This window comes from Myripristis murdjan, chromosome 4 (genome assembly GCF_902150065.1).
Source record: "Myripristis murdjan chromosome 4, fMyrMur1.1, whole genome shotgun sequence".
Lineage (NCBI taxonomy): Eukaryota > Metazoa > Chordata > Actinopteri > Holocentriformes > Holocentridae > Myripristis > Myripristis murdjan.
Window position 1 is genome coordinate 30866499 of NC_043983.1, and position 27904 is coordinate 30894402.

Here is a 27904-nt window from a genome sequence, read left to right on the forward strand (position 1 = left end):
TTCTGTTGTCCATGTCTTAATTTGATTATCAAATGGCATTGAAATGGATTTTCAAAAGTTCTTAGGATTGCCTGCAGATAACTTGCAAATATTTTTTTTTTTTTTTTTACCTTGTTTGAAGAAAAACAAGATTTAAACACTGAAATGACGTGACATATTACAAAGGAGATTTTTACAGTGCAGCACTTGTACTTGTACTCCGGCTGGCATATGGTACTATTGCTGCATAGTTTCAGGGAGATTTCAGTGCTAATGGTGGACGGGTGCAGGATAAGGTGCACGAGGGTCTGAGTGACTGACTGTGAACTCAGGCGTCGCAGCGCGCGGTGGAAAAGCCGCTTTAAAAGTCGAGTTTTACAAGCCACTTCACACTGGATGAAAAACTACAGCAAAGGAATAAAGTAACAACATAGGCTACTGCTCTTGAGTACAGGGTTGAAGTGCTACTTTACTCAGATATTTCCATTTAGTTCGACATTATAGTTTCAATGCACTACATTTCAGAGGGAAATCTTTAACTGTTTACTCCACTACATTTATCTGACAGCTGTAGGTACTCGTTGCTTCCAGAATAAGCTGTTACTTGCATAGCATCAAATGTGATGCATTGCTAGGGTGTATACTAGCCAACAGAATATGGAGTACTTAGAAAATACTTTTTACATTCCTGCTGCAAAGATTTATTGAGGAGAAATGCAGTTTTGTCAACCAAAGTTACTCAGAAAGAGGAATTCAAACTACTTTGGGACAAGGAGCATAACCTGCATCTGCACTGTCATGAGTGCAAAACCACAAGACTGCAAAACAAAAAGCAAAAACAACAAAAAGCTACCACTGCTTAGGATGTCAGTGAAGCTTTTTCAGTTGGAATGAAGAAACTAGAGTCAGCAAATCTTCCATTAACACGAAATACGCCTTTAATTTTCCGCCGTAGCCACAAACACAGGAGTTGGTAGTTGCTGTATTTAAAAGCAACTGCAGAATGTAGTTCAACTGCTTGTTTAATTACACAGTGATTGACTCCCAAGCACTGGTGATGCGTGTGTGTGTGTGTCTGTGCGTTAGACAAGGAGTGAGCCACTTGGGACATCCGTATTCCACACACACACAGACACACACCACACACACGAAGATGCAATGGTGATCAATCGAGCCGGAGTCGGTTGCAGTTGATCCGTAGTGCGGTGCGTTCGGCAACGATTTCCTGCCGGCATTTTAATGTATCTATAGGACAGGTCGATGGGCACGCCGGGAAGAATTCTATATTTCTGCCTGATGAACTACTTAATCATCTCAGGGATGGCCGGCCGCGTGAGAAAAATCCATACCCATTTTACCTTTTGTCTTTCATTGGCCACTGCTTCTCAGGTCATCAGGAAGTAGACATAGTGAGAGAGGGGAGTACAGCGACAGAGAGATAGAGAGAGAGAGAGAGAGAAAGATGAAACCAGAGTTAATCATTAACGACCATTTATTTGCAAGCCATTAAAAAAAAAAAAAAAAAAAAAGAGGTACAACATGCTGTAGAGGAAGCTAGCAGATCAAAATTACTCAGGACAGCTGATCCATTTGCAGTTGTCATCGTGATATTTATCTACAGTTGTAATGGATTTAATGGGAATTATACACTCCATGAAGCTCTCAATGAACATCAATGATAATGAAGAATTAACTTCACAGTGTAATATATCAGGTGCGTAATTAAAGCCCGGAGTCAGTTATACACGTTTATCAGAATAACTGTTTAATAGACGATTTTTTGTGATTTAAGTTACTTAAACAAAACCAACAATTCAATCCAATTTCACTTTCACTTTAGGGCGAGGGTTCCCATAACTTAAATGGAAAATACGTAAATATTGCATTTGGTGAATAAATGTGCACTGTTTTTCGTTATCCACCAGGGGGCAGCCTAGAGAGGATCTTGCATTTGGAAGTGTGTGTGTGTATCTGTGTGTGTATCTGCTAACAGCTAATGTCACATACTGCTGGGTCTATCAGCCTAATATATATATATATATATATATATATATATGTATTTATGATCAAGAACCTTTTGTAGCTTTGATGATTCAAAACCTTTGAAAACCATTTGTTCTCGCTGCAGCTGCTCCCTCTCTTCATTCACTCTCTAGCTCGCCCGCCCACCACTGCTCTCTCTCTCTCTCTCTCTCTCTCTCTCTCTCATTCTCTCTCACTTTCCGGGAACGAAAACAGAGCTACCAGGCAGAGCTGCCAAAACGGTTGCAAACGTGGAAAAACATTTTGCTTTTTGGACATTGCAAGTTCATATTTAACTTGGTTGCATTTGTGTTAAGGCTACACATCTACTATACAGACTGACGGGCCAAATGTTTTTATTAGGTTGATTTTTTCAGCTCGAGTGCTGCTTATGAAAACCTTTTTATTTTTCCATATTTGCAGTTCAGTCAACTTCACAAAAATCTTATAACAGCAGGGAAAACACTTTTTTTTTTCTGTCCATGTGTGTATATCTGTGTGTATCTGTCCACATGCTCCTGGGTCTATAAGTATAATATTTTTTGTGCACAGTTATGACTGTATGATCAAGGACCTCTTGAGGTGGCAGTGACTCAAAACCTTTGAAAAACCTGTTTTATCCTGCAACTCAGTGCAAACTCCTCAGCTGTTTTTTTTTTTTTTTTAACACCAGAGAAGGGGAGATACAGGCAGTGCCCCTGTATTTTCCCTTCTCCTGGTTCATAATGTTCTATGACTTCTCTATGGCTAGATGATACATGACTTTTTTTTTTTTTTTTTTTACTTCTTATGAATATGGTGTAAGAGTATTACAGTGAGTGGCACAAAAAGCCACATGGTGAGAAGCTTTCTATTAAGTGAAGGAGCAGCATTGTTTGCTCATGTTGCCGTTTTGTCTCTCTCTGTTTTCTCCTCACAGTCCCTCTCACCTCACTCCGCCGTGTCCTCCTTGTTATTCACTCCCTCGCCCTCAGTCTCTCCTCCCTCTCTTTCTCATTTCGGCTGCCTTTCCCCCATTCGCTCTCTTTATCTTTCTGTCTCGCCTCTTTTCTGTCAATTTCTCTCCTCCACACACCTCTCACTCTTACCTTCCTGTTCCAAATACCTTTTTATCGGTCTCTTCAGAGTTTGTCTATTCGGGGACCGTTCAGAGTACATATTAGTAAAGAGGCAAAGCAAACAACAAACTGCCTCGACGTGGAGCCGGCAGGGGAAACAGTGCCATAGTTATTTTACTGCTTTGTGAATGTCTATTCCTCATGCTCTCGCTCTCTAACTCTCTTTGTCATTTCCTTTCCCTCTCACACACAGTCAGTGTGGAGAGATGAAGCCAAAAAAAGTCTATTTTTTTGGACATGGAGGGGATCAACGAGCCTAAACTTCCTTTACTCACCATCATTCGGAGGATTTCATTCACAGGATCGAGTTTACTCTCTGTGATGGCACCGATTTTTCAAGGGTCTTTGAGAGCAGCATTCATTTCCCTTTAAAAGTATAATTGATTTTTGTTTTTATTGGTGTTTATTGCTGTTTTGCTTTGTGATCATCACCAATTAGAGGTCATAGTTTGCCCTCCTTTTTTATTTACCACTACATCACAGGGTTTGAATGAGTGTGTAATTGCTCATTGAAGTTCTTTTGACACGGGATCACACGCTGTCTTATCAGTCGTTGTTCAGCGCAGTACAGTCGCTCTTGGGTTGATTAAATTAGTAAGCTACAAGAGGCAAAGCTTTACAGCGATTCCAGAAAAGTTAAAGAGGTGGCGATCAACACTAAAGTGGAGTAAAGCACAGCTTTGTTCGGCTTACTGCTTCTATAAAACCTCAAAACCACAAAACCTCCCAGCTAATGAAAAAAGCAAATATTTAATAACCCTTTTATTATCAATCCATAATAATTCATGGGTGCTCATGTGCCAGGCAGTATAATGCTAGTAGCGGTGTGAGTGGTGGTTTAAATATTTAAGAACAACTTTGCCTCTGTAAGGGTGTGTTTATTGAGTTTTTTTTACTTACTGACTCAGCCAGTCACATCTGATTACCATGCCGGGCTCGTTTGACACAATTTGCAACAATCAGTGATTGTTAATTCTGTTCATTCCTATGGTTAGGCCATCTGTCATCCACATTTTGTTCGTGCTATTGTTGGACTATATTATATACTGTATGGTTATGTTCTTTTATAGATTTTTAGTAGGGATGTGGCATTGTGCTGAAACAAAACAGAAAATTGGCATTGGCAATCCTCAAGATTAACCTCTGACACCAAAATCCCAGAGTATCATGTCAGAGATAAATGCCAACTGTCTGTGTTTTCTTCATTTTGGCACACAGCAGCCTTTACTTTCCAACTGCTTGGAAAAAGAAGGATTTTATATCAGTTATTTTCTCCTGTGGCCCCAAACCCGTGGTCCAAGGTAAAGGACCCTGTTGGTGCTCTACAGCAGCAGCGATCTGGTTTTGACTCCAACCTGAGCCATGTGCTGCATGTCGCGCCCTCCCTCTCTACTCGGCCTTTCCTGTCTCTCTCTACTGACAAATAAAGCAGAAGGGAAAACAGTATAGACACTGAAAAAGCATGTCAGCACATTCCTAATCCCAGCCCAGGTTCAGCCTGTGTTATAGCGTTTTTCCACTACAGTACCGTGCCGTGCCATGCCGTGAAATTCACGATTCCGCATTCATTCCCACTACACCAGCCCGCTTGGTTCCGGGAACCAACCGTGAAAGATTTCAGCCCGGTTTGACATCTGGTGCTGGCCCGATTAGAATGGGACCGTGGAGGCGGGCCTAAATATGATCTCCTTCGTGATTGGTCCATTAGAATCTCAATTAACCAGGCTGCTACAAACTGACAAGTGACAAGTGTCAACCATTAAACCATCAGCCAGTAGGCTATTATTTACAAACATTAGTTTCTGGAGAGATTATGGAAGAAACTGATTTGCTTGCTGAGTTTTTTTGTTGGGTTTTTCTGTGGTGTAGCCTAGTTTACATTTTTCTTACAAATGGAAATGGAAATGTGACCACTAAGCGCAGATGGCAGAGCATCTGTGAAGATGATGATGATGGCGTCAGGCGGGTCAGCCGCGGCACCGGCCGCTCACCTGAGCCAGTACCACGCCCACACCTGACCAGGTGGGCGCGGTACTGGCCGGTGCCATGGCCGGCCCACCTGACGCCGGCCGGTGCCGCGGCTCAGCCCAGCACGGCCCTTCACGGCACGGCTCTTTATAGTGGAAATGAGCTATTAGAGATGGCCTTGTATCAGTTTAACTTAATTTTATGCTTGGTAGTCAGGGGATGCTCGCTTTAAAATACTGGAATGAGACATGAGATATTACTAGGCTAAAATATATTTTCACCAATATTGCTATAAAGAGTAACCAAGCTTCAGACTAAGTAGAGAACTTTATTATTGTGTTTGTTGTTTATTTATCTCCCAGTGAAGAAATTACTGTCCGACTCGAGCTTGAAGAATTGATGTGAATATTTTCTCTGTGTGTTTAGGACTGGAATAGAAACACAGTGAATCAAATAAGAACCTGCACGGATGCTTTGAAATGACAAATCAAAATGCATCACAACACAACATCAGAAAGTTAATTAAAAACTATTTCCAGGCGGCAAAGTTACCGGTAGTTTGTTTTGGTGTGACAGACAACAGCAAAACCATTAACGTCTAAATCTAGACAATCTAAGGGTTGTTTACTTTAACCGATACCGCACTCTGTCTTCTTGTCTCTTCCCTGCTCCCTCAGCTTTTCTTCTTTTGTTCTCAGTAACAGTTTGAAGTTGATTCATCATGCTGCAGTTGAGCAGAATTTGTTTGAGTGTGTGATTCTGCAGGAGGAGTGTAAGAGGGAACGCAGGAGAAGGGAAGGCAAATGAGAAAGCAGAGGGAGGATGAGTTGAGGTGACAGGGCCACAACTTATTGACTTGACCCTGTGTTGCTGTGGTTTGGTCCCCCTGTTGAAAAGTTTTTCCCCTTGTGACTTTATTCATCCAATAATTGATTGCAATAAGGAGACTTTTTTTTTTTTTTTTTTTTTTTTACCTGTGTGATTCCACTCACATCTGGGCTACCTGGCCGGCCAATTTCACCTCTTAACTTCAATAATGACGCCACAACCTTGGCGTTGTGCTTGATAATAAGCTCAAGTGGGACATGTGGACTGATCAAATTTGCACCAAGTCTCAACAGAGAATGTTCCTCCTTAAGAAACTATTGACCTTTCATCAGTAGCAGTGTGCTCCGAATGTTTTATTGTTCTTTTATTGAAAGTATCCTCTCTTTTGCTATCATCTGCTGGTTTGGCAATGCCACAGAGGCACAAAAAAAGAGAGTCAGACAAATCATATCACTATGCAGCAAACTGTTGGGCAGTACTTTGCCAAGCTTGGAAAGCAAGTAATATTACTGGTGACCAAAGGCACCCTCTTGCCTACATGTTTGACTTGCTGCCTTCTGGGCGACGATACCGTCCCCCTCTGTTCACAAAAAACTGAGCAAAATTCTCCTTTGTGCCTCAGGCTATTAAACTCCTTAACAGCGAACACAGCTCTTGACCTAAGCTTGCTCAGCTGGTCTGTAGAAGTTTCATAATTTATTCCAACCCGCCCTATATCTGTACATGAAGATGTGACTACTATGCTCTGTGTATGATGAATGTTTTGTCTTGTTTGATGTATTGTTATTTATGATGTTTTATTGTTATTTATTTATCTTGTAATGCCACGTGGGATCTGCTGCGACCCAATTTCCCTACGGGGACAAATAAACTGCTACTACTACTACAACAGTCAGCGTGGGTCAAACTGGCATTCCTAGCTGGTTTATGGATGAGTAAAAATTCTTACAAAGCAAATCTCTGCAAAATCAAGAAGTTTAAAGGTGACAGTCAAGGTTAGCTGACCCCTTACTCCAGCTGTCTCCTGTCAAGTTAACCTAAAATATGACAAATCCCCAGAAAAACACCTGTTGCTCCTGCGACTGGAGCCCAGCAACTTTAGTGCAAGGGCAACAGAGGAGTGCATTAAAACCCTACCTGTCTGTGTCCTGTCAATAAAAACCATGGTAACTGAGTCTAAGATGAATTGCCCACCTGTTACAGCTGGTTTTAAACATGTTTGGTTGAGCCTCAGATAGTAAGAGCTGATAATATGTGACTACACATGTGGAAAGGATTTGTGACACTGGAGGAAATCTAATCTTTGACGGAGAAAAAATATTTTAATCTTCAAGTCAAACTCTTGTGAAAATAGCAGATTTCTGAGTTGATATAGGCTACTCAAAAAAAAAAAAAAAAAAAAAAAAAAAAAGCTAGAATTAATGTACCAGTATTTGAAGAGATGGTCAGTTAGTGGTTACATGTAATTAAATGAACTTAAATCTTTGGGAATAATCTGTTCATATTTGCTTCAGTCTCTTCTAGTCTCTAAGTTCCACCACCAAAACTTTTGATTTGGTACGGCGATGTTGCTTTGCCCGAAGCCCCGCCTCGCTACGGTTCTCACTGATTTAAGAAATACTTACAACCTTGAGTGATTTTTCCGGTCATCACACCATAATAATGTCTCCTGCCAGCTCTTTCTGCCATGCTGACACAGTGTTGTGGAGAAAAGTCTTGCCAAGTGAGAGTAATGACTGTAAAACAAAATCATTTGTTAGTAATGGAGGGTTAACAACATTCTTCCAGTGAGTTTGTTAATTTCTTATTAGAGTCATGCTCGGTACATTTTGGAAGCGATAAGCAACAGAACCGTAACCAGATTACATTAGCCCGTCTCAGTAATTCAGTGGATTATGCTGTCGATTGCAATTCCAAGCACGCAGTCAGTAATCTTAAAACAGATTATATTTTGAAAGTGTTATTTCATTGATTTGGGATTGTTGCTTTAAGTGGCTGTGCTCATTTAGCCCTGAGCCAGTTTGAAAGGAGGAGGAGATCAATTAGCCAGGCCTGGCTGCTGATGCTATTGACTGATATGCAAACAGAGGGCATTGATTCAGCTTTGTGCTGTGCTGTAGTATTTTCTACCCAAACCGCAGGGATGAACGACACCAACCATTAGTCACAGAGGAGAGAGGGAGTGGCAGCCAGGAAGGAGGAGGCAGCCAGATTAGACTGATGTATCGGTATGCCGACATTGGCCTTGGATTAAAATTCAAATATGGGCCAGTCAGTTTCATCCATGTGTAATATTATGGAGCAACAAGTCCTGCAACCCATATAAACACATCGGTCCTTTGTTTCAACTAACACAACCCAATGGACTGTTTCCTGAGTGACCTAGCCACTAAAAATATGGTTCGAGAGAGGTGTGTCGTCTTGGTTAAGGTTAGGAAAGGATCAGGGTTAAGGTGTTGAAACCTGAGCTGACTAATTTTAGGTCGCTAACGACAACGACCTAAAAACAACCACTGCTCAGGCTTGGATTTGAACTCGGGTTGGCAAAGTGAAAGGCAAAGTGTGTTGAGTGACCCGTCTGCCACCTCACCAACCTCCTGATGCCATGTCATCATTCACAGGACCACTAGAGGTCGCTTTAAACTTTAACGCGTACACATAAGTTATAATACGTTTTTGTATAAACGCAGTATAGAGCTGTTTTTTGCCAGAGGACAGTCTCCACCTTATGGAAGTGGCCTGGCGGACTGTCCACCCTGATAGGAACAAAATGGATTCTTCACTGGATTCCTGTGATATTTGTATTTCTTTGGAATGAAAATGGGGAAAATTTAATGTATTGAATGTCAGAGCTAGATGTCAGCTATTGGCAGCTTCTGAAAATATCAGCATCAGCCTTTAAAAAGCATAACAGTCAAACTCTCTGGGGTAGAAAGAAGGTGGAAAGGAAGGAGAAAGCGAGGGAGGGGCTGATAATAGTGTGTGTGCATTCGTGTGTGTGTGTGTGTGTGTGAAACGCAACTCCATGACAAACTTTTTTTTTTCCCCTTTCTTTGGTTTTGGTGGAAAGACGGATGGCTGGTGCTGCCAAGCCTGCGGTGTGTATCTGATGATAGATGAGAAAGGCTTGGCATTCAGCCAGCGCACCTATAATTACACAGAGGAATTATGGCTCCACACTAACGTTACCGACTGAATAATAGGAAGAATTGCAAACACTTAGATTCATTTCACAGGTGCTTCACACTTCAACAACAGCTAATTGGGTGTGGGACACAGTTTTCTGAACAAAGTCGTTGCTTTGCACACATCACTTGAGATGAGTTGTCTTCAGAAAGTGCCAGTGGGTGACGCAGCTGACAGGGAGGGAAGCCACGGCTACAACCATCCCTTTCACTGAGACAACACTTTGATGATTAGAGATGTGGGATTTTTTTTTTTTTTTTTTTTTTTTTGAAGTGAAAATGTGCCAAGTCAATAGCGATGTAATGAATACATCACTGAACAGATCATAAATTACCGATACAAATAACGTCTGAAGCCTCAGTGTTTGCGGTTTCCCTTTGTGTAGTCTCCCTAATCTTTATGTAATGCATTTTAACAGGATGCAGCAGGATTATTGCATATCCTGATCAACAATGATGCATTTTGGGATTGTTTAGGTATGTAGCACCACAACCAGCTACATCTGCATATGTAGCATTAAAACCTGCCTCTCCTCTTCTGCCTTGTGTTTCCACATGTGGATAACCACCTCTGCCGGCCATATTGTAAGTCTGCAGCTCTTAAATCAGCTGATTGAGTTACTTAACTTGGCTGTCTCAGTGTAATTAAATAGACACGATTAATTTCTTTGCTGTGTTTGAAATGATCTCTTCCCCACTGGTGCATCAAATACACTTTGGATTTAGATAATGCCATACCATACTGTGACATTGTAGTTGATATCAGCTAAACATCACTGTCATGTTTTCATGTTGCACTCTGATTTGCATAGTAACATTAATATTAGTGATTCTGTTGGTGACAGCAGGTTGGGTCACAACTGCAAAGCATTTAGGGGCATCATCGTAATTCATCATATTTTCTGATCTTATTTGGCATCAGAATGTACATTAGGGATGAAATGGCTTTTTTTTTCATAGTTCTGTTTGTGCATTTCTTTGAAATTTCAACATAACAACTGAAGGGTGCTTTTGGCAGTGTTCTTTAAAGGTTGTGCAGTGCAGCAATAGTCGAGTTGCATGTTGAACTGTCACAGGTGATGCAGGCGGGTGGACCCAAATACAGAAACAACAGGAACAGGGAACAGGAACTGAAGAAAATAACTCTCTCTTGCCAGACTGAGGTCACTGGCAGGGTTCAAACACAACGAGCTAAACTCGAGGAACATAAACAGCTGCTTTGACAACAAACTTATGAGGAACACTGGGAAACACGCAGGTAAATAAATACGGAGGACTAATCAGCAGAATGAGACACAGATGGAGCGGGAGGGCACAGGACTCTGGAGGGAAACACAAGGATTGGCGAGACAGCGAGGGTGTGGCAGGGCAGAGCAGACGAGACCGACACAGAGCCAACTTGAAGGGATAAACAAGCTGGGCAGGAAGAGAGTAATACAGCAGGAAGACATGAGGTGCAAACTCACAGAAATAGAACAAAAGAAAAGCCGAGCAAACACGAGGAACCCAAAAACTCCAGGCAACAACACAAGAGTCCATCCATTTCAGCAAAAGTCCATAAATGTCCCAAGGAGTTGATAACAGGTATCATGATTACCTGTAACTTAATGAGTTTGATTATGTGACAAAAATATACTACTAAAAAAATATCTTAGTAATGTCATGAAATGGAAGAATGACTTACATAGCAGTGTAAGTCACAGAGCCGAGTAAAATAATGTATTAAAATATCAAAAATAACAATTTAAACATTTTCTTGAGGAAAAGTAGTAAAGCTGAGTGATAGTTATCGTAAAATAATTCAACATCCAACATCCTTGTACTTATGTCTATAATATTTCATAACTCACATAATACATCAGTAAACATTATGTTTGATACTAAGCACAGTGCATTATAATTCCTTGTTAGTAGTGCACTATGTTTTAATTGAGAGCATACCAGAATCTCAGTTCTTACCATTTTTTAAATTAATTTTGCACAAGACAAAGCAACTTCTTGTCCATTTCAGTCAAATTGTGTAGTATGAAGGCATACATAATGTATAGCAATTTTCTATCAATTCATATACACATGCAGCTGTGTTATGTTAGTTATGCTAATTAACAAAGACCATTTGAGGGATGTGTTCAAGTTCTTGTTTGCTCATTTCTGTAGCCCCTTATAATAACTTTATTTATTTATAACTTAGTATAAGAATTTCTCCAAGTAATTAGAACGAGTCCATCTGGATCTAATTAATGAGCAACCAATCACATAAGAGAACAATGAAACACAAACAGGAGGAAGCAAAAAGTTCTGAGGTAAAACAAATCCTAGTCTAACCCTGTCTCCCACAGTTATATCATAAAACCAAGGAGGAATCGCTTGACTAAACAACTGAAATAAAAATTTAAATATTTTTAAATAATAATAATAATAATAATTAACAACAAAAAGTTGACATCACAACCCCAAAACTGTGAGAGAGGAGATGAGAAAAGCAGCCGAGCCTAAATCAACGCCACGCTTTCCGAGCTGTTCTTGAAGTTCTGGTTTGTTTTGTTCCTTTATGTTTCTCTCCTTTATTTTATTTATTTTATTTTTTTGTGACAACAAAGAAATCTCTCCGTCTCCAACTCGAGCCATTTCTCCATTTATTTTTGCATCATTATCCCCTCCCTCCTCTGCCCAACACATTTTTTTTTTTTTTTTTTTAAATAAAGAGGACAAGTGAGAAAGAAACGGATGTAAAATGTACCTCTGGGCTGTTTCCTGCTTTGCTTTGGTAATGTCTCCTGCTCTTGCTGTCAAGAACCAAGTTTAGTTTATAGCCTCCAACAAGGGATGTAAGGGCAAGGAAACCCCAGACAAATCACTTGACTCTTATTTTTACTAAAGAAATAGACTGTACCCATCTTCTTAAGCAGACACAAATCCACCAGTAGGAACAATCAGGATGAGAAAAAATGATTAAGAAAAATGATTTTTGTCCTGTAAAAACACAGTGACCCTGAGCAGCGCGCTGAACTTCTTGGTAATTTTGCATTTTGTCCCGGGTGGGAGTTTTGTTTATTGCTGACTCACTGTTATTGATCAGTAAGTCTTATTTCAAGTCATTTTGTGCTACGGGGGATTAAAAACTTCACTTATTGGCCCTTTAATGCTGGACTCCATTTTCATGCAAACACTCCTACTTGATACATTCTGTAGTTAGAGTTATGTATATAATTTGCACTTGCATTTGTTTTCATATCTGTCTCGCTGATGTGTCCTCTCGCTATTTGCTGCAGCAACAGCTCAGTCTCCCCTCCTAATCTAATCTGACGTAATCTAATTTTATAAACTGCAATACAAATTTGCCTCAGACCTCAATTGTAGTTCCAAGGCAAGAAACATGGCAGCAGATTAAAATACAGAGACACCATCGACAGTTACATACAGTACACAGGCCCAGTGACTCATTCACACACATGTACCACTCTGCCTTCATCCATCAATCAATCAGTCAAGCAATCAATCAATCAGTCAATCAACCAATCAATCAATCAATCAATCAGTCAGTCAGTCATGAGATATTGTACAACCCCATATTTCCTGTTGGAGTCTTGTTGGGCTTAGCGGGGAACCTTGAGTTTCCTCCAGAGGGTAAAAACTGAGAGTCACAGTGAAGAATGAGAATTGGGTTGGACACTTAAATTAACCTGTCACACTTTAATTGGACTGTCCAACGTTAATATTAAACTTAGCTTCAACCTCGTATCAGTCGAGCTTCAGAAGCCGAGTCACTTAGCTTCATATCAATCTGACCGGTGTAAAAACTCAACAGCTGACTTTTAGCTCATCAGGTTTTTGAGGGTTAGATTGACACAAGGTTGGTACTAAGTCAATTCAAGGTGACATTTAGTTGATCCTAAGTTGAATATTAATGCTCGACAGACCGAATGAGCTAATAATCCAATATTTAATGATCTAATCTAAACTAATCTAATCTAAGAGAACATATATGCTCAATCAGTCTGCCCTGGAAGTAAATAATTGTGCACTGCTCTGGAAGTAAATGGATATATTTGTGTTTCTGTGGTTGCTGTGTGATGATGCCTGACTGGAGTTCAGCCGGATTTACTCGGCTACGTCACTGCTTCTAGCTCTCTCCGCTTTTTCATCTCCTCTGGCCTCTTCAAGTCAGCGACAGGGGTTAAACTTCCCTGTGATGAGCTCAGATTGAACCCGGTGCTCATGACGACGGAGGCAATCCGATTTCTCTCCACCCACCCACCCTTTTTTTTTCTTTTCTTTTTTTTTTCCCTGCTGCTGTTCAGCTCCTCTGCCCTCCAGTGTTCATCATCAGTCTTCATAACACCTTGATTTGGAGGTGGGAATTTGCCAGGCAGGTACAGAGTCAGCTCAGCTCCAAAGCCTAAGGAAATGTAGACAAGGGTGTGTATGGAGTATGTATGGAATTACCATAATCACCATCAACGCAAGCTCCTGCGTTTCAGCGCCGTGCCATTTCTGAAAGGAGTGGCTGCCTGGCCGTGTGCAGACGGCAACAGATTTCAGATCGCAACCTTCTGGGACCCGCTCCCACCCCTCCTTTACCCGGCAACCCCTCGTCCCCTCAACTTTACCCTAACCCGCTCCGGCTCTCATTTCCAGTGCGAGGCAAATCATTTCCAAAGTCTTCAGCGGTCCCCCCTCAGCAAGTGTTGATTTAGAGCGCTAGAAAGAGCCGAGCCCGGGATGGATAGATGAAATATTGATGAAAAGCTAAATGTGTGATTTGTAGCATGGCATCAAAGGCATCTGCTTCAGTGGCGCAGTGAGTGAGAGAGAGAGAGAGAGGGAGAGAGAGAGAGAGAGAGACAGGAAAGACACATATATATTTAAACATACATGGATGGAACATGCAGGAGGTGGCCAAGTTCAATGTCAACCTCAGTAACCGCAGAATTTTCCGAGCATGAGGTTATGGCATGGTAAAAGTCATATTAAACAATCTTGGAAACATGTATGTCTTGTTTTAACCAAACAACCCAACCAGCAGCCGCAAATGACTATTGACATGGTCTCAACTTTAACCTCAGACGGGTTTTCAAAGTCGGTTTAATCAAATTTTAAGAAAATAATGGTGTCAGGCGAGTCTAAATTTAACTCTAAATGAATGCAAAACTTTATATTCTTATGCAATTCCATGTTATGAGCATCATTATATTTTCATCTGAACTGTTATAAGCCTTTATGTGGTGAAATGCACCAGGTCACTTTGCATGCTCTAACTGTGTTGGTGTTACATTGTAATGTCGGGTATAAAGATGCTTACTTTGGGACTCGTGGCGCTTTAATGTGCATTAGTAAATCTTCATGTCCATTTTTTGTTTACATCACATGTTCTTCCCGCACACCATGAGCACACACACACACACACACACACACTGATGTCAGCAATGCAGCTTTGAAAACATTGCAAAATGAGGCTCGGGAAATGCATTCAACATGTTTATTAGGCCTCAAGGACAACAAGGGGTTGTTCATTGTTGTTTACCAGGAAAACAACAGTGGGTGCCTTTCATGTCAGCTGGTATAATGCACTGTGCCAGAGCTCAGGAAATAAACAGCATCAACAGGATAGATGTGATTTAAATTTTGTCCATCAGTGCTTGGCTATGTTGATGCGATGTGAGACAGTATATCTACCTGTCTGCCTGTCAGCCAGGAAGACACTCTGTTATCCTGATCCAGCACTGAAAAGCCAGCTGACCTACAGTGTGGACGGCCGCAGCGACAGAGGGAATCCATTGTTAAGAGCAGAGATATGACTCACTGTCGACTGTAATTATAAAAACTTCCGAGGCAATCTGACAATCCGGCGAAGCACACACTCACCGCTCCGCTCCTCTCCCCGCCCCTCCCTTCTTCCCCCACCCCTTCGCTAACTCTTCTTTTATCCGAGCCGCATGCTAATGCAGCCAGACGGCTCTTTGAAATTCAAATGATGTGAAAATAGAATTGCAGTGGCAAACGAGCTGTGTTTGCTGGTCCCACCGGGGCCACGGGGGCTCCTTTGAACAGGCCTCTCCCCCAGCGAGGAGGCCCTGTTCTGGGCCGCGGTCTCTGCGGTGCTCCCCTCCCTTTTCACGTCAGCTGGAGAGTTCCCTGAAGAGCAGAGATCAAGCTGCCGTTGATTAAGATGGAGTTTACATCACACACACGTACGTATGCACATGCGATCACATGCACATATGCATATCCACACATGTACACACCAGCACACACACACACACACACACACACACAAACTTGCTGATAACGTGTGGTTGCAAGTCAATAGGGGTTCTGTCCACCTGTTTTTGTGAAGATTTTTAATTTATGCATACGTAGACTTTGCAAAATATTTTTTGGCAGAGATAAATTAGGCGGCATACTAATAAAGAAAAAAAAATGCGATTGAAACAGTGATTCTGAGTGTTTTACAGTCAGCAAATATGGCGTTAGGTGAGAGTGCATGCCTTTCAAAATAATTTGCAAAATGTGGGTGATGGAAATATATATTGATTTACATTTTCTTTCACAGAGTTTTACAAAAATGTGCTTAAACCTTTATAGGGCACTCATTGAAATACTTTGAAATTCAAAAAAACAACCCTAGACTGTTATTAGTGAACATTACAGGACTTTATTACTTTTATAATTTTTTTTCTAAAATTTTCATTTTCCTGTAGAAAATAAAAGCCAATGAGATTGGTCAAATGACAAAATCATGTGACCTGGAATGTAGAGCGATCTTTGCTGATTGGCTGGGTGAAGACCAAATGATTATTGAACTAACTGAGACAGGGGATGGGCCTGATATGTAAAATTTCTGAAATTACCAAAAATAGTCACTTGCCCGATAAAGGGTTAAATATGCACAAAATTTGGATGGAAGGTGTCACACATGCAGACATACCTATGTAACATTCCTGCATATATACACCACACACACTCACAACACACTCATTGGCATTCAGGTCCCTAGTAGTAAGCTGCACACACACTCGCACACTCACACACACGTTTGTGCGTCATTTGTTTCTACTAAATTAAAATCTAATCTACAAAGCTGTACATTTTTGCAAGTTTAAGGAAATTTAAGACTACAAAAGCACCGGCACCCCCTGATGACCAAGCAAACACGCATACACACACACACACACACACACACACACACACACACACTCCTGCCTCAGGGTGGTTTTGGGAAACTTGTTGATGTCAGAAGGCGGCGTAAAAAACTTTTGACGAGGAGCGCGATCTTCTGTGTTGTGGAGGGAAAAGGCAAACACAGACACACCGAGTGCAGAGACTCAGGAGAGGGTGAGTCGGGGGAGATGGAAAGACCAACGAAGAGGAAGAAGAACAGAGAGAAAAAGAGAGAGAGTGAGAATAGAAGAGGAGAAGAGACTGAGGCGCAAAGAGAGAAGAGGGAATGTTAAACTGTCAAAGTTTTCGGTGACAGCGATCGCAGCCCAAATCTCCCTGAATCTGCTCTCTGCTTTCTGACAGAAAAAAAAAAAAAACAGAGCTGAGCAGGAAGGCCACACACACACACACACACACACACACACACACACACACACACACACACATACACACACATACGTACACACAAGTACATAATGGCATTTTACAGTGAGCCTTAGCAATGTTTAATGAATTATACAGTGCTATCAGAGTTATATAAGTATGTATATGTGTGTGTGACAGAGAGAGTAAATATCATGATTAGCCTTTAGTTAAACACCTTGACAAGGCGGGTTTGTGTACACACACACACACACATACACACACACACACAAACACACACGTCTAATGAATGATACAGTATTAACATGGTTATGTAAGACTGTCTGTGTGTGTGTGTGTGTGTGTGTGTCATCCTCTTGTTTGAGGTGTTTGAAGGCTGATCATGATGTGAACACAAACACACAGCACACACACACACACACACAAATACACAGACACATGAAAGGAATGCATAATCACATCTTACAGGGAAAAAAAATCAGCCACGTTGAATGATGCAGCATTGTGTATTTGTGTGTGTGTGTGTGTGTGTGTGTGTGTGTGTGAGATCATGATGTTGTCTTCCTCAGTGTGTATCCAGTGCTGATTCCCCATGCTAAAAACCACAGCCAACCCCTCTCTCATCTCTCATTTTATTCCCTTCATCCCTCTCTCTTTCCATCTGTCCTCACAAGATAGCAGCGTCTGATTTGGTTCTGAAGTGCTTTTATTTTGATCTTTCAAAAAAAAAAAAAGAAAAAAATCAACAGCAGTCCCACTGGTCATGGGATAGCATGAAACTTGGCGAGAGTGCTTGAGAGTGTCTTCCAGACAGCAAACGTCGGGGAGTTTGATAAAGCCGAGGTCACGCTAGACAATTTGAATGCCAAATCTAAAGATATGTTTTGTCTTCTTCCTCTATCTTTATTGTTTTTTCCAAACATGTTAACTTTTGTCAGCTGAGTCTGGTCAGGCTCGTTTATTGTGAAAAGATCCAAGACTCACCAAGACTAAAATTTGCGGGTGACACTGGCAGCCAATGGGACTTACACAGGGAGAAAAAAGGAAAAGGAACACCAGGAGTAGTTTATTTATTCATATCATTTCTGCTTATTTACTGTTAAAATTTATTTACACACATCATGACTGTAAAAGCCATGTTGTATGGGTATTATTCACCATTTTGACCTAATACTTTGTTTTCAAGCCGTCCACATATCAAGGTGAAACTCACATTTATGACTTTGTTGGCCTTTGGAGGTCAAATATCTCCGAAATTTTCGACTGTACGAGTGTGAGGATCACCTGAATGCACCAGAATATTTAATAACACCCACTCACACAGATAATTAATACCGCTACATTCACTCAACACTCGAAAATTGCTTTTCCAGTTTCATTTTTAGGAATAAATCTCAAACAACATGCTGTAAAATGTCAGCTTGACTGAATCCACCTAAGTATGTAATTACAAATAAGTGAAAGAAGTGTTATATAATAAATTGATGCTTCTTTATCCTTTTTATGTTGTCACTTCAAAATACATTTGTAGTATAAAGGTAAACTGTAGCTTTTGATACTTTTTCATGTTCAAGACCCTCGAGCTGACTTTCATTAAGCCACCGACATCCAACTGAAGGGGTTTTTTTCCTCGCTATGATATGAAAAGTGTTGAAGGAAAACTTTGCCGACTTTCACCCAGCTGTGTGTCATTACAGTCTGAGTGGTGTATGCAGATGCATTGTAACTGAAAGGTCTGTGTGATCAAACAGACACTAGCTTGGTTTCCATCCAAAAATATCGAAATAATTGAGCAAATTTTGTCAAAATGCGCAAAAAAATATGCGAATTTATGCCTGTTTCCATTAGTTTTGTTTTGCGATTACTGAGAGGAGAGTGCGCCGTGAGATGACGCCATAAGATAGCGTCTGCGTGTCGACTGAACAACAACAAACACTCAGCTGACACTCAACAGCTGATCAGGGACAGATTCCTGCTGAACTTGTCGGCTCTTGGGAGAAGTCTGCTTACTATTTTGGCAGCGCTAACCTCGTACTGAACCATCCTAAATAAGGAATAAGAGACTAATAATAATAATAATAATAACTAATAATAAGACTGTAACGTAGAAGTGTGACGTGGTATCTGGTCCAGTCATCGTTTATTAGCAAAAACTCGCATTTCCCTTTATCTATACGCTGAGAAATCCACCCCCTCCAAACGTAAAAACTTTTTGCGAATTTTCAGCCGTTTTTCGAATTCCTGGCGTTTCCATCCAAGTTTTTTTTTTTGTTTGTTTGTTTTTTCGCAATTTCTGAAAATGCGAATAGAAGTAGGTGGATGGAAACCCAGCTATAGTCTAAGAGAGCTTTTTCCTTCTGCAACAAGCTGCTATATGGAAACTGGCCATGAACTGGCTGCCCAGTGCATTCTAGTTGTTGTAGGTTTTCTACCTCTTAAGGTAAAGGGAATACAACAGCCCCTTTTCTCTGTTCTCTCTAGTTATGTCACCTTTTTACTGCATAGACAGCCCGGATTTGTGAATAGACCAATCTTTCTTGCAGTAAAATGCCCCTTTTAGTTGTTTCATTATCATACTTTCACAGCAATAAATACATTCTCAAGTGGTGAGATTAAAACAATATTAACATCATAACAATTTGTAGCGAATTAAAACATAAAGTAAATGAACAGTTTCTTATTTTCCTCCTGGAAGTCCCTCCTGCACCGCGGGGGGTCCGGCCCACGCTGTCGAAACCACTGCATTAGGTGAAGAAAAATAACATAATCTAACCAGGGAGAAACCTCTGCAGAAAATCATGGAGAGGTCATGAATTCTCTGTCGGGGTCACACAGTGAGAATGCTGGGAGAACAGTGACAACACACAGAGAAGTGCCTGCTTTTTACACTCGTCTCGCCAAATAAGGCCACCGTGTATTGTGCTAAATCCTCACGGGGAAGACGGGATTAGAGGCAGGGATGAGTGAGTGAGGTTGAGTGCATGCATGTGATAACATATGAGCACATGTGAGCATATGTGAACGCATGTGGTCGAGCCTGTGTGAGTGGAAGGGCTTTCACTTGTGTGTGTGTGTGTGTGCGCGTGCTGGCGGCCGTCAAATCAAGGGAACTTCAAGCGATTTCTGTCTTAGAAAGAGAAGAGAGAGCTTGAGCCTCACAGTCGGCGGCTGCATATGAAATGGCAGCGTGGCCTAACTCGCCCTCACTTCAGTCTCTGGGCTCCCACTGCCTCCGGCATCGCCCCCTGGCTCTCTGCCCGGTATGGAAATACCCCTCCGCCTTAATGGACGTTTCATTTAATAATCAGTGATTGATCACCGCCGGTAATGATGTATAAGCAGGAGGATTCGGGGGCGAAGAATATTCTCAGTCAATAATTGGAGAAGGAGAGCGAGGTCTGCTGAAAGACAGATGAGCATGTTGCCAATAACAGCGCCACTCGTTAACTCTCGCATTGTCAATATGGCGTCTTCTTATTTGCAGGCGGCAATTAGCGCCGCGTCATGTTGTCGAGCTGGAGTCTTGTCCACCTCACAGGGCTAATTAGACACTCGACCTTTTCTATATGAGACTAATATTAGGAGCGGGATTTTAGCTACAGATGAGGGCGAGGTCAGTCAGGGCAAAGGGTCTTCCGTTCCGTTCTCATCGCACAGCGTGAGACGTTTAACGCAGTCGAGTCAAGGTGTTATATTGCTTAGCTTCATAGCACACTGGGAGATAATAATGGTGAGAATGAAACTTGGAAGACTGTTTCAACCATTTCTTGTGAAATTATTGCCGTGAAAATAACAGTGTCTTTCTGCTGGGGAACCTCTGGCCTCAAGGACCTTACAGGAAACCTCAGAGAGGATCTGCTACTCCACTAACTTTATACACTACTCACAAAAAGTTAGGGATATTTGGCTTTTGGGTGAAATTTATGGAAAATATAAAAAGTTCACGCTACAGTGATATTATATCATGGAAGTAGGGCATTTAAGTAGAAGCATACACTGGTGATTTCCGCATCTCAAACAATTTCTTGAAACAAAAGCCAACAACAGTGGTTGATATACCACAACAAAAAATGTCAGTGTCAATAACTTGTCATGTGCCCTTGAGCATCAATTACAGCTTGACAACGACGTCTCATGCTGTTCACAAGTCGACTTATTGTCTGCTGAGGCATGGCATCCCACTCTTCTTGAAGGGCGGCCCTCAGGACATTGAGGTTCTGGGGTACAGAGCTCCGAGCCTCTACACGGCGACTCAGCTGATCCCATAGGTTTTCTATGGGATTCAGGTCTGAGAAAGTGCAGGCCACTCCATCTGAGGTACCCCAGTCTCCAGCAGCCGTTCCCTAATGATACGACCTCGATGAGCTGGAGCATCAAACACCTGATATGAATTTTGCTGTTAAACTCCTTGTTAGAGAACAGCAACTTGTGCAAAAAGTACTGAAACACTGAACAGCTGGACATGTGCATTCAAAAGTTTACAGAAGGTCACATTAAGTTCACCTGTAAAAGTTATAATGCATTTTAGCTTCATCCTGAAATTTCACCCAAAAGCCGAATATCCCTAACTTTTTGTGAGTAGTGTATGTACATGCAAAATTATTGACGTGTATGCAAGAGTATGCTTAGTAGCATGGAACCTGCTGTGACTCAACATAGCAACCCTGTCTCCTACACATTACATTGCCGTGAAAGTAAACTGTATTCTTAATTATGTTTAGAGGGAAACATATTTTGTTTGTTTCTGACACGACAAATACTTTTCTAATCAACATATCTTGTATATAATGTGGGGCGGTACTGATTTACCTACTTCTGTTATTTTGGCCACCGAAACGACTTGGTTAAGGTTAGGCATGAAAACCACTCTGTTACGGTCACATAACGTAATGTTGCATATGTTGCAGTGTAGACTAGGCTAAAGTGCATTGTTTTTGCTGTTTTTATTTATTTATTTATTTATTTATTTATTTTTGGCATGCTACTGAACATACCATATGTGAAAGTGTTATAATGGAGCGCACTGTCAGTCAACATAGCCTGTGCTGTAGTGTTAGCATGGAGCAGCAGAGGAAATGAGCGAGCGCGGACGTGTGGATAGCGTTGCTGTCTGTGTTCTCATTACTTAACAGGACAGCTTCATAAACACAGGCCAGTTTATTCCCTTAAGTGTGCTCGGTGTGCGCAGTATGCTTTAGCTGAATAATTCACCAGGCTTCAAACAGTACAGATCTATCTGGTGGCTAATGAGCTCCTCGCTATCACAGTCTTCACTGATATTTTTGCCTCCTCAGGTCTCTAGCAGCCACGACCCCTGGAGAGCTTCACCAAACACACTCCTATCTATTTGTGGTATTAACAGAGACACACGCGCACACACACACACACACACACACACACCTGTTTCCTCATGCCACAGACCCATGTCTGCAGATGTTAGAATGTCAAAGGCATGGAATATTCATGAGGGCAAAGCCCCACATGTGTGACAAAGTTAACTGTGTGGCATTTACACACACCCAGTTTGAAGTAAAGGTGTGTGTGTGTGTGTGTGTGTGTGTGTGTGTGTGTGTGTGTGTGTGTGCGTGTATAAATGGATGAGTGCATCTGTGCTACATGTGACAGAGTGTGCATGAGTGCATAAGAGAATATGTGCACTTCTGCTAGTATGTATATGTGTGTGTGTGTGTGTGTGTGTGTGTGTGTGTGTGTGTGTGTGCGTAACCTGCTGTAGTGCCAGTCAAAATATGCAGTGTATGTACGAGTCCTGATTCATTAGGCTGAAACGCTAGCTGGCACAAGGATGCTCGCTGCTTCATGCAATATTCATGCGAGCGACGCTAAGAAGTATGTTAGAAAAAAATAGAAAGAAAGAAAAAAAAACATGGAGAAATCATCTTTGATGCCGCACAACTTGCACCGGGGAACTCAGCTTCCGCTCTCTGTCTATCTCCAACATAACATAACATAACATAACATGACATGACATAACATAACACATCACATAGCATAACATTACATGACATAGCATGAAGTAACATAACATGACATGACACATCACATCACATAACATGGCAGAACATGACATGACAAACATAGTACAGCATGATTTATGAAAAAATTGCATGATATATATCTATATACTCTCTCTCTCTCTATATATATATATATATATGCATATGGACAGCATCATTTCACTCATTTCACGAAATTTTGGCTTTCAAAACCAGTTAATTGCTGGCTTTGTGAAAGAAATATGCACAACTCTTTACTTAAAATATATAGTGCATCTATAGTATTAATAATCAGTGGCTACAGAGCACACCCCACCTCTTTAATGCCTGGTCATTTTTAAAAACTATCTAATTTTCATTGTGGGGGGAAAAAGCGATATACCTGTCCAATGTCTCTCACATGAATCATACTTTATCACACCAACATGAAATGCATTAGCCTAAAACCTTACATAGTGTCCCAGAGACATCTCCTCTACTGCCGTTTTTCTTATTCTCAAAGCCTGGAGACAAAATCCTTTTTTTTTTTTTTTTTTTTTTTTTACTCTGCGGAAGCAGGGTCAGAGACTTAGGTTTAAAACCGCTGCAGTTCCTGTCATGGCATATTTCACAGAGCAGTGAGTGAACACAGAGCCGAGCTGACACGTCTCACTGCATGACGAGACCAGGCTCGGTTCAAAAACAGCTTGACTCCCTGATAAATGAACTGGCCACTGGCCTATTAGCTGACAGTGTTGTTCAAAGTGACTCAGTAACAAACAAAACTTGTCTCTTTAGAAGTGAGACACGCAATCCTGACAGAGCCTGACATATATGTGGAGATCGGCCAGCCTGCGACTGCTGAACCACTTTGACTCAATGGACTCGGTGACACTAGCAGTCTGTGGGCAAACTTCACGTCCATTTGCTTCAGTCTTAATCAGTCGATGAGCTGTTGCTTTGTCGCGTTTGGCCACTGGTTCAGTTGACCCGGTGGCTAAATGTGACTGATTCAGTTGAGGAAAACCATAAGCCACGAGCAAAAGCCACGTAAGAGTGCTCTCTTCTTTCAGTGCTTAGAAACTCAGTTGCAGAAAGGACTCTGGTGCGGTAAAACCTGTCTTTAATGCACCATTTAGGTTGTGTTTAACCTCTAATGAACTTCCTGCATTAGTTGAGATACTGCTATAATTATCAGTTCAGTGTTGCTTTGGAAATGTGACAAGAAAGCTCTCTGTCAGCAAGGTCTCGGTCCAGCTGTGTTTTCATGAGTACAAATTAACTAAACCAAAGAGGAAAACACTCCAGGGTTTGAGATATTTGCTGTAAACCAACTATCTGTGAAAACACCCTTGAGTGCTGGTAAAAGTCCTTATGTGGTGCTCTTTCTTTTTGATCCGCTGCTTTGATGTTTGAGTAGAGCCTGTCCCGGCTCCCAAGGACTTCTGTTCACACACTCGCTTCTTGTTGTCAAGGACGACCGACCGATTTCCTGCACCAGACCGAGTTATGAGCTGCTCCTCATGTTTCCATCGCTGGTCAGAGACTCCTTAGCGCGTACAGCTCTCAGAGTCTCAACCCAATATGCACAGTGCCTCTCACAGATAGAATATACTATACTCCTAATTAGCTCAAAACTAATTTCAAGGGTTGGTTTAGAAACATTTGATGACATTTATTGTCATCGTGCATTTTCCATCCTTGGCCATTCTATGGACAACGTGGGACAATATATCAAAATTCAACGCATTTGGGGTAATCAACGTTGAGGTGGTGTTCAATCAAAAAATAATTACCTTAACATTAGCCAACAAAACAGACAGCAGCAAGGCTTCATGGATTGCAATGGAACAGCAGGGGAACGGACTGCTTGACCGCATTCTTGATAACGGTCGTCTGCTTAGAAATAATTGACTGCAGAGTGACTTAGTTGTCATTTAACGAGGTAGAGAAATGAATCGCAATCGCTGCATTTTATCTCTGCTGCAACAATCAAAAGTGAGACGTTGGCGCCCATTTTCCACAAGCTGTCAGTCACAATTATTGCGTTTGTGCTTTGTAATGACAACATTTTGAAATTGTGGACATTCTGGCAAGCCAATGCCGTTCTTTGATAGATAGATAGATTGATTGATTGATTGATTGATTGATTGATTTACGTTATTGATCCCAAGCTGGGAAATTCCCAAATTCTATCTATTCTATCTAGACTGTGGTTGTACTGACTCGTGAAGCCGAAGATTGAGATGATCCCATCGTCCCTGCCGGTCGCCTCGTACCAAAACACAGAGCAGAAACACCATGAAAAATTCCTTTAAAAGATTCATCGTCCACTCTCGCCTCACCCGCTCCTCTTCCTTCCTTCCTTCCTTCCTTCTCAACGTCTCCCTTTTCTTGCCTTTTTTTTAACACACTAGTCACGCATCTTCGTTCACGCCCTCCCCCCTCCCCGGGCCTTTTCGGTGGTTTAAATTGACTCGCCGGTGTTGACAGCGTGGGTGTTTGTTTGGTCGAGGAGGAGAAGAAGAAGAAAGCGCGGGACAGGGGGGGAAGGCTGCCATGAAAGTATGAGGAGAGGGGGACAAAGGAGGAGGAGGACAGGCAGTGATGGGACTGCAAATGGATGGCGAGGGAGGACGGAGGAAGAGAGAAATGTAGCGTGGATAAGAGACGAGGCGAGAGGGAAGTCGGCGGTGGTGTGGAAGCTTTTAGGTCTCGCGTGCGTCACGGCGTCGGCGGGCTCGCCCAGGGCAGGGACGGCCGGCATGTGTGACAAGTCTTGTCACAGAAAAAGAGAGGGAGAAAAAGAGAGAGAGAGGGAGAAAAAGAGAGAGAGAGAGGGAGTGTACTCGGCCAGCCATTTCTTAAGGGTTTGCCAGAGGATATTTTACTTTCCAAGTGTACACAATCATGCGAGTCTGCCCTGCTTCCATCTTGAGAATCTGGAGAGAGCTACTTGCATGTGCATACTCTAGGTCCGTGTGTGTGTGTGCATTCATATGTGCGATGTGTGTGACTTTTTATCCATAATTTTCATTGCATTGCATTACTTTCCCTGTTCACATCATGCCCCTCCAGTATCGTCGTCCATTTTGTCATTTCGTGAACATTTAGGAGTGTTGGTATCGCCCATTGTGTTGCGGCACACACACACACACACACCCATATCCATATACACACACTGCTCACAAACATACATACACATCAGCATTTACACATCAGTAGTGTCCCGAGGTAACATGCGGCGTCCTGGTGACATTTAATCCAGATTACTGGTGTTATGGTCCTTGCACGGAGTTAAAATCAAACACTGCTACTCGCTTTTCTCAAGTATTTTTTTCACATTTTTCCCTGTTCTGCTGTTGGGGGTGAGACTCGCAAGATAATTCTCTATCCTATCTGTGTCTCTTCTGCCTAATCTCACTTCACATGCTACCGGCAAAGAGCCTGATTATGATCTAGAATATTAATGCACCATCATCTTTTTTTTCTTTTTTCTCCCTTTTCCACTCGCACCCCTTTAGGATTGCATAATCTTGTGATCTATCTTAGGAAATATTTTTCCATTTACATAACATATTTTAGTCATTTCCCAGACACCTTGTACACAGTGTGATTCACAGTCTGCTGGATATGTGGCAGCATTATGAGGAGCTGTAATGTGAACCATGAGGAACTGTTGATGTGCTAATTTCAGTGGCGCAGCTCTCTAGATAGATGGCTTTGAGACTGCTTTATGCTATCTCTGATGGCTATAGCACAATCCACCTATAGCCGGTTGAGGTGGGCTTTTTCATTCACGGCTTTCAACACTCCAATTTAGTGCCTGCCGTGCGACATTTTGCATCGCCACAATTTCACAATTTAGTGGGTGATTCACCAAGACTGATAATATAAATGAGCACAGGCATGGTTAATTTGAATGCTCTGCCACTAATAACCTGCGGCTGGAAGAGCTGTGTGGCATGTGTCTGAAAAGCAACGTGACTTTCAGCACCAGAGAGCTACGATAAAGATAATATAGTCAAGGCACATATCTCTGATTTCAAGACAAGTTGCAGTTGTTGAGGATTCTTCATACACTGTAAATAAATAACATACGAGGAAACATATTTCCAACTGTGTGTGCCTTAGGGTTAGGTTAGGGTTAGGGTTAGGGTTAGACGGACGTGTACCGTGTCTGTAAGGAAAAGGTGATGGCGTTTTATGTTGGAAATTAGTGGCACAGCTTTCAGTATCCAAACTGTGGCCAATGTTCCATCCACACTGAGGGCTGAGATCTGACATGTGTTCTCAGAATAACAAGGAAGCAGACAGTTATTGTGACGTGGTGTGATTGTATGAACCCGATGGAATTGCCTTTGCCACGATGGCCACCAATCATAATCCCTCCGCTTTCTTTCGAATGGTCCTTTGAATGAATTTCCAATCCCATCCTCCAATGTTTCGCCGCTTTTCTTTCATGTTCCACGTTGCCACACAGTCACTGTGTACCATGACAGATCAAGGACAGGCGCTATTTGTCTCCTTTGCAGATGAAAAAGCCCCGCAAATCCTTGATAAATCAACCACTCAGTTACGTCTCTGGTTTGTTTGGAATAAACCATGGCTGAACAGACAATCATGTATCCAGGTCCCTCATGTGAATCTGGATCCTATAAAAGTTTTAAACATTGTTACCCGCTACATGCTGCCTGTGGATAATCCTAGCAAAGTGTCATAGTGAGTTATAGCGTATCAATCAACAAACCATTGCATATCATGATTTCTTCCTCACGTTCTGCTGGACATTGTTCCGTTCCCAAAGTTATAAAACAAAGGTAAACGTGAAAAAGGTATAAAATCTACTCTGAAGTGTGTGTACAGAAATGATGACTGGTTAACGTCCACCTACTGTCCCATAAGATTCCTGCAAGTTTTTTGCAGTGATGTAATGCTTATTATCCGAGGTTATTGCCAAATTGGCCAGTATCATCAGGAGGAGTAAACATTCAGTTTACTCCTCCAATACTTTATGACAAAATTCATAACATTCATCTTAATAAGCAGCATAAGACTGATGTAATCTAGTAAAAAAGAACCGAAATTTATGTTTTTTCGGAGTTATTTTTGTTTTTATTGTTGGTGGTTTGCCTCACGACGATCACCAACTGGTAATTAAGCCCCATCCTCATGTTGAAGAGCAGTATAGATCCAAATGCCCCATCTGGGTACTTGCAGGATGCAGCTCACACTCTGTCTTTATTCCTGTTATTGAAGGGTTTCT

General features: G+C 41.7%; 1 protein-coding gene across 7 annotated transcripts in view; it reads left to right on the forward strand.

Moving 5' to 3' along the window:
- The window catches only part of nlgn1 (neuroligin 1), a 324543-nt gene that overhangs the window by 73000 nt on the left and 223639 nt on the right, over positions 1–27904 (forward strand). Inside the window, exon 4 of one of the 7 annotated variants that reach the window (XM_030049464.1) lies at positions 5696–5706. The exons of the other annotated variants lie outside the window; for them this stretch is intronic. Coding sequence (XP_029905324.1) covers positions 5696–5706 — 11 coding nt within the window. The remainder of the gene's footprint in view (positions 1–5695; positions 5707–27904) is intronic. 7 annotated transcript variants of the gene reach the window in all.